Source organism: Lycium ferocissimum, chromosome 11 (genome assembly GCF_029784015.1).
Source record: "Lycium ferocissimum isolate CSIRO_LF1 chromosome 11, AGI_CSIRO_Lferr_CH_V1, whole genome shotgun sequence".
In the NCBI taxonomy this organism is placed as follows: Eukaryota; Viridiplantae; Streptophyta; class Magnoliopsida; order Solanales; family Solanaceae; genus Lycium; species Lycium ferocissimum.
The window spans coordinates 58,746,325-58,758,328 of NC_081352.1; the positions used below are offsets into that span (position 1 = coordinate 58,746,325).

The 12,004-nt window shown below is 37.7% G+C and overlaps 1 protein-coding gene across 15 annotated transcripts; it reads left to right on the forward strand.

Annotated features, from left to right (window-relative positions):
* Window positions 1–2,578: 2,578 nt before the first annotated feature.
* LOC132037690 (receptor-like serine/threonine-protein kinase ALE2) lies at window positions 2,579–11,442 on the forward strand. Of its 15 annotated transcripts, XM_059428241.1 has the most exons (23): window positions 2,579–2,596; window positions 3,142–3,228; window positions 4,069–4,197; window positions 4,281–4,541; window positions 4,619–4,744; window positions 4,854–4,928; window positions 5,056–5,145; window positions 5,274–5,363; window positions 5,492–5,581; window positions 5,710–5,799; window positions 5,923–6,012; window positions 6,385–6,474; window positions 6,564–6,653; window positions 7,050–7,163; window positions 7,254–7,454; window positions 7,544–7,624; window positions 7,733–7,834; window positions 7,957–8,058; window positions 8,168–8,539; window positions 8,627–8,917; window positions 9,359–9,748; window positions 9,838–10,081; window positions 10,323–11,442. In XM_059428241.1, exons 2-23 carry the CDS (start codon window positions 3,150–3,152, stop codon window positions 11,011–11,013), a joined length of 3,888 nt encoding a protein of 1,295 aa, XP_059284224.1. In that variant the 5' UTR covers window positions 2,579–2,596; window positions 3,142–3,149; the 3' UTR covers window positions 11,014–11,442. The 15 variants fall into 15 exon arrangements, with proteins under 15 accessions (XP_059284224.1, XP_059284223.1, XP_059284227.1 ...); XM_059428240.1 differs by lacking the exon at window positions 2,579–2,596 and having other exon boundaries at window positions 2,631–3,228; XM_059428244.1 differs by lacking the exons at window positions 2,579–2,596; window positions 5,710–5,799 and having other exon boundaries at window positions 2,631–3,228.
* Window positions 11,443–12,004: the final 562 nt, after the last annotated feature.

Consider the following 12,004-nt stretch of genomic DNA (forward strand, 5'->3'; position numbering starts at 1 on the left):
AAATCCCCTACTATTCAATAACTCCCCAAAAGTAAATTTCTCGTGATTACAAGTTGCATAGAAGGATGGAAAATGTTTATGTAACTTTTCAAGGTACTAATGCTTAAGGCCCACATAATCTTGTGATGCTTTCTCTTACTAATAATCAAAGTCAATCACACTTTTAGATGCTCCTCGTCAAATACTAATGCATATTTCAAAGTCGCTTTGTGAGCTAGAAGCTATAAAAGAAATCCCTAAAAGATGAACATATTGGCTTTTAACACTTCTTGTTTAAATCTAATCTTGCACTGGTGGGACCTGTCGTTCTACACGATTAATTGTCGACGACCACATTACTAATTTAAGTGGGAAAAAACAGTGGTTTTAAGGCAAACAAGAACATTTCTACATAAACTAGTTAGTTGTAAATTATGAGCTTCGAGTTCGCATGAGACATATATTATATAAGTTATAGGTTTCATTTGATTTTTGTATAAATCATCCAAAGCCAAGCATTGTTGTTGTGCAGTTACAGTAAAATTGATGTGGTCAGCAGGACTTTTTGGCAAATAATTTAGAGCTTTTTGTGATTCATGATACTTGATCTTATAGTATGCCTGGCCGAATTTTTAAATGTTGCTTATTTTGTTGCCGAGCTAGCTTCACTAGTCATACGTTCATACAAGAGTAAAAGAAAAAAATAAGAAATAATTACATATTTTTTTTAATTTTATTTAGCAAAGCCTGCCAACTTACCTTTTTTGCCAATGTATTAGTCATCACACCTTCCTAAGAAATAATTGAAGAAGTGATTACATAACAATGTCCTTTTTAAAAAAAACAATTGAAGAGAAAATATCTAGGAAGAAGAATTCAAACTTTTCCAAACAAAGGAGTAATATTATTGTTTTCCATGAATGCATTCAAAAACAGAGGGCCCTCCCAATATTGCCAGTGTCTCTACTGCTACAATTATGCGAATGATTTTAAACCAACGTTTATATCACATTTGAAAAGACAAAAATGGCCTCGTTAGAAAGCTAAATTATATGGAATCAAAAGGCTATTGATGTCCTTTTAACCCCTTGTAATTACGAAAAATTCTGTCGTGGTGGAGCCTAGCAAGTGTCCCGATGACGCATTCTGAATCTTCAACGGTTCACAAAAAATACAGAAAGCAAGACAAACCAAAATCACATTAATTTGTCGACTAATTGCTTGGCCATGCTTTATTTAGCTCCTTAAATGGACAATTCCCCCCCTTGTGGCGATGGAAAAATTTATCTGTACCACTATTTTCACTAAGTAAATAAATACAAGATATATTTTTTACATAATTTTTTATTAGTTATCCGTTATAACCTGATATTTATGTCACTTTAATTTTTAATTACTATGATTAAACTATTGACTTAATGTTCACATATAGTGCGGATATATTATGTGTAGACATTCATATGAACTGCCATGGAGAACTCATGAAGACACTAACTAAAATAAATTGGGGAAAGATATTTAAAACAACACAAAAGATGCTCGAAATCACCTATATTCTTCGTTTATTCTCGTTATTATACAGGGACTTTTTTTTTTTTTTGGTTTAGGAGTGAATTTTAACCTTCAAAAGCATTTAATGAATTTAGAATAGAGTATCAAGGAAGTTTTGAACCATTTTACTTACTTTTTGCTGAATTTAAATAAAAGTGGAACGCTTTAGAAACCAACACATTCACATTGAATTACCAAAGATTACTGTTACTATTGAGTGACAACCACGTCAAAGAAGTGAAAATTTTAAGTGGAAAATAAAATGCATTGACAGAATGAACCCCACTAGTCTCCTAGATGTAGATGTACCCTAGGTGAGGGTCCATTAGTTTAGTTGGTTAATTAAAATGACAAAGTACAACATGGTGAGGTGTCAAATGGCAGTTGACACATGCCCACACATCTCAATTCACAAAATCCCCCTTCTCCCATAGTCCCATGCCCAACATCAATTACCTAAAATCAGGATCAAGTTAAAGGATTCAATTAAACAAATCCCTAGAATTTCAGACCCCTACAAACCAAATACTCTGATTTTAAAAAGTTGGTTCACTATTAATTCACAATATAACTTTTCTCATCCTAAATAAAGTATTTATACAATGAAAGTTATTCTAAACCTCTCTTCCCTCTCAAAAAGATAGGGGTAAGGTCTGTGCTATCTCTCCAGACCTATTTGTGAGATTGTAATAGTATGTTGTTATTGTTTCAAGTAAATATTACGCTAAACATAATTTGATGCCCAAAAAATATATAAGGTGATTTGTTATAATGAGTTTAATTAACCTGATAGTTTAAAAGAATTTATGCAATCAGTGTATATAAATTAAATTCCTCAATTAATACAACCTAAACGTGGTTTCTCTAAGGTATTGATACTTTTTGCTTGGTAAATTTTTTTATGGAGAATCTCATAACTCTGCCTATGAGTGTACATGTAATCAAAACCATTACTTGTGCCTTCTTCCTATTTACACCCCTATAAAATAATAATACTACTACTGTTTACCACTTGTGATTAAAAAATAAACTTTTTTTGGGCAATCTCTCTCTTAAATTCTTCTAGGTAAGTGCAATTTTCGAAAACAACAAAGGATGATTTTTATAGTGTTTAATTAAAATAAGAGATGAGTAGAATATAATATTATGTAAAATAAACATCACAGTTCTCTTTGTCTTTATACTGGTCCGTCTGTTAAGAGGTGGCTGTTAGTTGTTACAGCACAGAGTGTTTGTTGTGTTGTTTTAGTTAAAGCTTAGCTTAGCTTATCTGGTCGGTGTTTAATACTGAAAGAGAAAAAAAAAAGAGTTGTTTAATTGCTCACATGCTAGTTGAAACGCTTGTGTATAGTATGCCAATCTCAAAATTGTGCCCAAAAAAGAGCTTATTATGCTCTTTTGTTCATATCACAGAACCCATATTTAGGCGTTTCAAGAATCTGCCTAATCTTTATTGCTTGTTTCTCAATTTTCCTTCTTGTGGGTCTACTTTAATATAATTCTAACGTCCACTTTTCTTGTTATTGCTTCAAGTTATCTAAAAAGTTTCAGTTTTTTTCTTTCTTTTTTGTACCATCATTGAGTTTGGGGTGTTTTCTTGAAATTGGTTAGTATATGGGATGGGTGGGGTGAAGCTGCACCTTCTTTGCTTGGTGGTGTTGGAATTATGTGCCTTTGCTTTCTCTCAGGGATCTAAAGGTAATTTCTTCCTTTTTGTAGTTCTTGATTTGAGTGTACATTTGTTCATTCAAGTACCCAATTCTTGATTTATGAGTTGTGTGCGTAGGAAATAATTTGTCTGATTTAAATGTTTAGTGTTGGTAACATTGATTTTTGAATTTTGGTAGGAAAATACCCAGATATGATAATTTTCTAGCACTCAGATTAGCTACTTGTGTGATTGATTCATCTGGTGTGAGGGAATTGAGACTTTTACATTCTGAATTTTGCTTAGTCTTGTTTTTATGCCTGCAATTTTCCCTTTAATCTAACAGTGCCAAACTGAAATTTGCAGCTTAGTTACTTTTAACTGTTCCATTGATCACTGATTCCTTTTTGGCTTTAGAGGCCCTACTTATTTTGAAGCTGGTTGCAAATTGATGATGCAATGACTATATTCTTCCCCTAATCTCCCAGGGAAATTACCCTTGTTTTATTTCAGAGGTGGAAAATGATATGCGATCTTGTTGGAATATATTGTCTTCTGGATTTACTTGCAAATACCTTAATCAAACATGTAGGCCACTGCAGAAACTGATGAACATTCGATGTTCCTCCTCCTCCTTATACACTCTAATGTTTTATGATTGTAATTAATCTCTATGTCTGTTGAAAAGTAGGGAAATGATTCTGTTACTGTCTTTTTATCTGTCGTGGAGCTCGTGTTTCCGCTAGAATTGTGAAAAATAGAGAATCTTTTCGGTCTCCATTATCTAGGATAACTCCTGAGGTCTGCTAATGATGAACTGCATATCATACATACTTTCTGCTATTTTCTTCTTTATTCTTACTTAAAATATGTTTGGAGCTCATTTTTAGGTTTCAGTTTATCCCCCTCTCCATCAGCATCAACTGCAATTCCTCCTATTGAAGAGGGAATTCCCTCTTCCGTCTCTCATGGGAATGCATTGAGAAGTAATGCACCTGCTCCTGCATTTGAGCTAAATGGTCTGACCGTGATTCTTGGCTTCCAAATCTTTTAACCAAATTTGGTGTTTTATGTTATGCATCTTATATTGTTTTTAACTCAGGGACTTCTCCTCCTGCAAATGTTTTTCCACCACCGAAAGAAGTTCTTACACCATCTCAGCAACCAAGTGCTCCTATAATATTGCCAACACCCAGTTCAGCCCCACCCGCAATCACTTCGGCCCCGCCACAAATCGCTTCTCTACCAGCTCCTCCTCCTACTGTGATTACGTGGAATGTTCCTGCTCCAGTTCTGCCTCCAAGTGCTCCTAAGGCAGATCATCGACATACTGAGCAGCCTGTTGTTGTGCCAGAAGCTCCTGGTATGTGGCTGACTGTGATCATAGTGTTGACATGACTTGATTTCGGTTTGAATTGATATTTTTGTTTTGGAGAGCAGCACCAGTCTCGTCACCTGGAAGGAAATCACCTGACGACGCACCAACTAAAGCTCCACAGGTACCTGGATCTACGCCACCTAGTGAGAGCAGGCCATCAGAGAGTCCTCTCTCCTCAAATGGCCCAGGTAATTATTGGCTGATGAGAATTTTGGTTTTGACACAGTATCTTAAGATAGAAAATTATTATTACACTATTTTGCTTTCTTTCATTGAATTTAGTCCTTAACATGCCAGCTCCAAGGGAAAATCCGCAAAATTCACTGCCCACTCTCCCAAGAAGTCCAGATATTTCACCATCCATTCCACCAGGTATCGTTGCTTTTTTCTAAAGAAAATTGTGGCATTCCAGTTAAAATAAAATTTTCAGTATATTAGACTTGATCATGGATGCCATTAAATTTTGTATGTTGTTTTGTTTTGCTGTTATTTAACTCAGTCCTGAATGCGCCTGCCCCAAGGGAAAAGCCACAAAATCCACTGCCCACCCTCCCAAGAAATCTAGATATTTCACCATCCATTCCACCAGGTATCCTTGCCTTTTTTCTAAAAGAAATTGTGACATTCCTGTTAGAATAAAGTTCTCAGTGAATTAGATTTGATCATGGATGCCATTAAATTTTGTACACTATTTTGTTTTGCTGTTATTTAACTCAGTCCTGAATGCACCTGCCCCAAGGGAAAAGCCACAAAATCCACTACCCACCCTCCCAAGAAATCCAGAAATTTCACCATCCACTCCACCAGGTATCCTTGCCTTTTTTCTGAAAGAAATTGTGACATTCCTGTTAGAATAAAGTTCTCAGTGAATTAGATTTGATCATGGATGCCATTAAATTTTGTATGTTGTTTTGTTTTGCTGTTATTTAACTCAGTCCTGAATGCGCCTGCCCCAAGGGAAAAGCCACAAAATCCACTGCCCACCCTCCCAAGAATTCCAGATATTTCACCATCCACTCCACCAGGTATCCTTGCCTTTTTTCTGAAAGAAATTGTGACATTACTGTTTGAATAAAGTTCTCAGTGAATTAGATTTGATCATGGATGCCATTAAATTTTGTACACTATTTTGTTTTGCTGTTATTTAACACAGTCCTGAATGCCCCTGCCCCAAGGGAAAAGCCACAAAATCCACTACCCACCCTCCCAAGAAATCCAGAAATTTCACCATCCACTCCACCAGGTATCCTTGCCTTTTTTCTGAAAGAAATTGTGAAATTCCTGTTAGAATAAAGTTCCAACTTCCAAGTAAATTAGATCTGATCATGGATGCCATTAATATATATATATTTTTTTTTCAATTCAGTCCTGAATGCGCCTGCTCCAAGGGGAAAGCCCCAAAATCATCTGCCCACCCACCCAATCATTCCAGAAGTCTCACCATCTATTCCACCAGGTATTGTCGCTATATTTATCTAGTGCTCCCTCCGTTTCATTTTATACGGTGGTGTTTAATTGGAAGCGGAGTTTAAGAAGAAAGAAAGAATTTCAACGCATACCAAAGGTAGCCTTAGAACTTGTCGTGTTAACATGTAATGGCATTTCTATGGCTATAGGAGCATGCCATGAAAGTTTAAAATGGGAATTTCAAAGGTAAAGAGTTCCATAATATAAAAAGGTGTCAATCTATTTAGAACAGACTAAGAAAGAAAGTGTCATATAAAATGGAATGAAGAAAGTATTTGATACTTCGTAAGGAAAAAATAGAGAGATGTGATCATGAATGCATGAATTTTTACATTATAGAGCTTTCTCTCATTGCATTCAGTCTTTAATGCGCCTTCTCCAAGGGGAAAGCCACAAGATCCACTGCCCGCCCGCCCAACCAATCCCGAAGTCTCACCATCTATTCCACCAGGTATACTTCCCGCATATATTTACTGGGTGATATTTCAGTAAATAGTTGTTTCTAAACAAGATACGATCATCTGTGCCATGAATTTGCAGCGACAGTTGCACCACCTCCAAGGAAGTTGCCTAACAATTCACTACCCAGCCATCCAAGATTTCCTCGAAAACCTCCATCCGTTTCACCAGGTAATATTTGGAATATGTATTCAGTCCTTGCTAGTGTTGCTCATGTACTCCATATATTCCAACCTAATAATTTGTGACTTGACGCAACCTACACATATTGTTGGCAACTCTACCTCAAGTAAAAAACCAGATGAATATGAGAATCTTAACTAGTGCTTTGCTTGCTTCCAAATTGCTAAGGATTGCCAAAATAGAACTAGCTAAGAAAAATGAACTGATGCTTACTGAATGTGTTCGTAGTTGAAGTTGTCAATACTCCTTTTTTTGGATTGTCCTTGCCTGCAGAAAAATATAAGAAATGTGTTTTATCTCGTTTCCCATTTTCTGTCAAATAGCTACTTGTTCTCAATGTGGCATTGTCAGCATCGTTAATTTGAGCAAGTGTTATTACTATAGTTAAGCATGATATAACCCCTGTATCAACTCCGTGGCCAAGCATCAACCACAAAAGAGCAAGTGCTCCAACTGTTGCACCTCCTAATAGAATGACCAATCGGCATCCAGCAAAAGGTATGTGAATATTTTTCTGCTATCATTTATGGTCAGCAGTGACGAGGAACGATCAATTTTGTCACTGAAGGATTTCTTCTCCTCTTGTAGCTCCCACTGAACACAAAGCCATGGGGCGCTCTACTAATGCTCCTCCTCATAAATTCCCTAATTCTCCCCCCGAGGAAGGATCATATCCTCCCTTATCTGCACCTTCAACCTCATTTCAGAGGGATCACCACCTAAAAGATAATATGACAGCAATCACTCCATCACCCTATGAAGTTTATCCTCCTGTTTCAACTGAACAAGGTTCTGTATCTTACCTGAGAAATATGTCAAGTTGATATACTTATTCTGATATATGACACTGACCAGAATTCAGTCAATAATTAATGAAGGTCCGTTGATCCCTCCATCTCCTTCGTTTCACTCAAAATCATATCCAAAGACTAACCTTAGGCCCCACTCTCATTCACCAGGTTTGTGATCATTCTAGTCATCCTCAGTTAACTACCCGTTCGCCTCTCTAAAAGAAAAACGAATAGCCAAAAAAAAAAAAAAAGAATCTGACACCTCCTACTTTACAGGAACGTCGGTATCACCGTTGCTTGCGCCTTTAACTTCTCCAGAAAGCCACGATTCTCCTGCAATATCAGAGTCTCCAACTGCTTCATCTAGACCAACTAAAAGTAAGAGTATGTCGTATGTTTACTTTTCATGCAATTCCATAATCAAGGCATTAACCTTATATTATTCCTTTCATTCTATGCATAGTTGATGCTTATCTCTATATCATCTTTGCCATTGCAAGAACCATTTGTTTCCCCTAAAATGTCTCCCTCTGGGTCTCCACCAAGGCATCCAAAGATACCGCGTCCATTTCAAGCACTACCACCTCCACCTCCTAATCAAGGTATCTGTTATCGGCCTCTGGTTTCTCCTCTATTGATATAGATTTTTTAAGCACAAGTTGCCAGGTTTTGCCCCACTGACTATTCTAAACCATGATGTTGATGTTGCAGATTGCGCATCATTGACTTGTGCAGAGCCTTTCACAAATGGTCCACCAAAAGCACCTTGTGTTTGTGTCTTGCCTATGCGAGTTGGACTACGCCTTAGTGTAGCACTCTACACCTTCTTCCCTTTGGTTTCAGAGCTGGCAACAGAAATTGCTGTTGGGGTATTTATGGATCCAAGTCAAGTTCGTATTATGGGAGCAAATTCAGCCAGCCAGTATCCAGAGAAGACCATTGTCCTTATTGATTTGGTACCCCTTGGAGAAAAATTTGATAACACTACAGCATTTCTGACATCGCAAAGATTCTGGCACAAACAAGTTGTTATAAAAGCTTCTCTTTTTGGTGATTATGATGTGTTGTATGTGCAATATCCAGGTATAGGAATCATCGCTAATGCCGTCGTGTCATCTTGATGCCACATGCTATGTCCCAAGTAACTAAATAGAATTATTATATGTACAGGTCTTCCTCCGTCTCCACCTTCAGCAGCTTCAGACATTGATACCATAGGTAGCCAACCATATCCTGGTGATAATAATGGAAGTACCAAGCCCCTTGGAGTTGATGTCAGCGGGAAACAGCACAAAAATGGGCCAAATCGGAGTGTCATAGCAGTAATTGTATTGTCAGCCTCTGTCGCAGTTATTTTAGGCTGTGCCGTTGCATGGGTTTTGCTTTTCAGACATAGAGATCGTGGGTATCAGTCAGAACCAACTCCACTAACTACATTACCATCCCTTGCAAAGTCATCAGGTGAAATTCTTCGCTTTACATGTAAATGATCTAGTGCAATCTGGTTTGCCTAATGATTGTATTCTCTATATAAGGTTTCTTCATCCGTGCTGAAAAAGAATTTCAAACAGTAAAATTCAGAAGCCTAGCCTTTCCTTATCGTCATGCCTTTGTAGCACCCAGTTAATACTATGTTACGGGTAACTAAAATTATGTTGGAGTCTTAAATATGCTATATGTTGCTCAACTCAGTTTCTTTCACTTCAATATATTTTGACTGGAATATCTTGAAGTATCAAGCTCTTAGTGGTTGCATTCAGGAACCTTTAAGGTTCACAAATTTATGATTTGAACCAAGCACATTACGTGAGTAGGTAATATGCATCTAAATTATGTGATTCTCATGAATCTTGTGTAATAAAGACCTACAGAATTATTTCCTGATCTTTATGCATGCTGTAGGGATTGCAACCTCCATCATTGGGAGCAGGCCAAACTCTCCTTCATTATCCTTTAGTTCTAGCTTTGCTGCGTATACTGGTTCGGCTAGAACATTCAGTTCAAATGAAATTGAGAGAGCAACTGACCGCTTCAATGAAGCAAGAGTACTAGGTGAAGGGGGATTTGGTGTTGTTTATAGTGGTGTGCTTGATGATGGGATGGAAGTGGCAGTGAAAGTCCTCAAGAGAGATGATCAACAGGGTGGTCGTGAATTTTTGGCCGAAGTAGAGATGCTTAGCCGCCTCCATCATAGGAACTTGGTCAAGTTGATAGGAATATGTCTTGAGGAGCGCAGTCGCTGTTTACTTTATGAGCTCATCCCAAATGGAAGCGTGGAATCTCACCTTCATGGTAATATTCAATTTGGATCCCTCCTAACTTTTTGGGTTGAATCCATGTGTATTTAGATTTCAGACTGGCTAAAATTATCTGTCTTTCAGGTATTGACAAGGAAATTTCTCCACTTGATTGGAATGCCCGAATAAAAATAGCACTTGGTGCTGCCCGAGGCCTGGCCTATTTGCATGAAGATTCCAGTCCCCGAGTCATACACAGGGATTTTAAGTCTAGTAACATCTTACTGGAACATGATTTCACCCCGAAAGTGTCTGATTTTGGTTTGGCAAGAGCTGCATTAGAGGAAGGAAGCAGACACATATCGACTCGAGTCATGGGAACTTTTGGGTAAATATTCATCTTTGACTTAAAATAACCATTGAGCAGATCAGCAGCTTCATGGTGGTCTGCTTGCCTGGAGTATAAGTTTTTCCTTTTGAATGCCTTACTTATTTTTACTGGATAGGGGTTAATACATAGTAGATGACTCATCCATAATCAATTGAAATTGACTACGTATATGAACCACTATCGTCGTCTTAACGTTTTGTTCTTCAGTTATACAGTTTTGACTTTGTTATTATACCAGGTATGTAGCTCCAGAATATGCTATGACAGGGCATCTTCTTGTAAAAAGTGATGTTTACAGCTATGGGGTTGTCCTGCTTGAGCTGCTAACTGGAAGAAAGCCAGTGGATATGTCCCAGCCACCAGGTCAAGAGAATTTAGTCGCTTGGGCACGCCCACTCCTTACGAGTGAAGAAGGTCTTGAGTTGATTGTGGATCGTACTTTGGGGCCTGATTTCCCATTTGATGACATCGTAAAAGTAGCTGCTATTGCTTCAATGTGTGTTCAACCAGAGGTATCTCACAGGCCTTTCATGGGTGAGGTCGTCCAGGCCTTGAAGCTGGTATGTAATGAATGCGAACAGACAAAAGGCATCATGTCTCGAAGTTGTAGCCGAGATGATCTGTCTATTGACATGGATGGTAGGATAAGTACATCTTCAAGCCAAGTGTTGAACACTAGACGACCTCAATCCCCGGGCTCTAACTCGGACAGTGAGTTGGATGTTGAGAGGGGACTTTCAATGTCAGATTTACTTAGTCCGTTAGCAAGCTATGGGAAGCAAGAATCTGGTTCATTTAGGAGGTACTCTAGCTCAGGTCCTATCAGAAAAGGAAAAACCAGGAGGCTATGGCATAAAATGAGAAGATTATCTGGAGGTAGTGTGAGCGAGCATGGCGTGATGTTAGGGTTACGGCCTGGATCCCACTAATCGTGGTTGAAGTTTCCATCTTGGATTTTGATAAATTTTGCTGCCAAATGTCAATTTTCACCATCCATGCCGGATATACTAGATTGCATGGAATTGTACAGCACCTTCTTTGGTCTTCTTGACCAAGACCAAGACATAGAATGAGGAAGCAAATATCAGCATACTCAAATTGTTCTGAATGCTGCCGCATAATCCATAAGTATGATAAGCCCTCCATTAAAAGCTGGGAATAACTGTGTTCGAGGAGATATCTGAATAGGGATTTCATCTTATGTAAGAAGATTGTATTTATTGTAACATGCTAATTGTTCATAATGGGAATCATAGTTCTTTCTCTTCTGGTATTGAGTTCAAATTTTGGAGGCAAAAGAGTGATTTTCTGCTAAGATCTGCTAATACTAAAGGTTATGCAAAACATGTTTTATTCTTTGTCTCAAGTATTATGGAACATTTTCTAACAGGAGTTGCAGCCTAATGACTTTATCGTTGGTTAGACCAAATTTGCAAAATTGCCATTATGCAAGGAAGGAATATTGGTACGGTTACAGCATTTGGCTTGAAGAATTTCAATGATGCAGCCAAAGCTCATTGAAAGCCTAATGTGATGTATTAAGAAAAAATTTGACGAGAACTGAAGGCGGTCGAGCTGAATAAAAATCAACTAGTAAAAGCTTTGGAGTTGACACTAAAATTTGGATATAGGTTTGGATTGAGTGCGACGAGGACCTCTTTAAACGCATCTCGGCTGCCTAGTTCAGATTTTACATCATTCACAATTTTCACGTACTTTATGACTCTTTAAAAAGATTTCAAAAATATAAAATTCGTTAAGAAAATAGAAAGAGACGGGTTTAAAAAGATTACACTAATGAGGTGTAGTTGGGTATGGAGAGTTACATATGAGTGAAATTTAGGGTGTTTATAGAGTGCTAAATTTCCTTGCTAAACTATACGTATTTTTTATCTATCTCACCTCATTAGTGTACTCTCT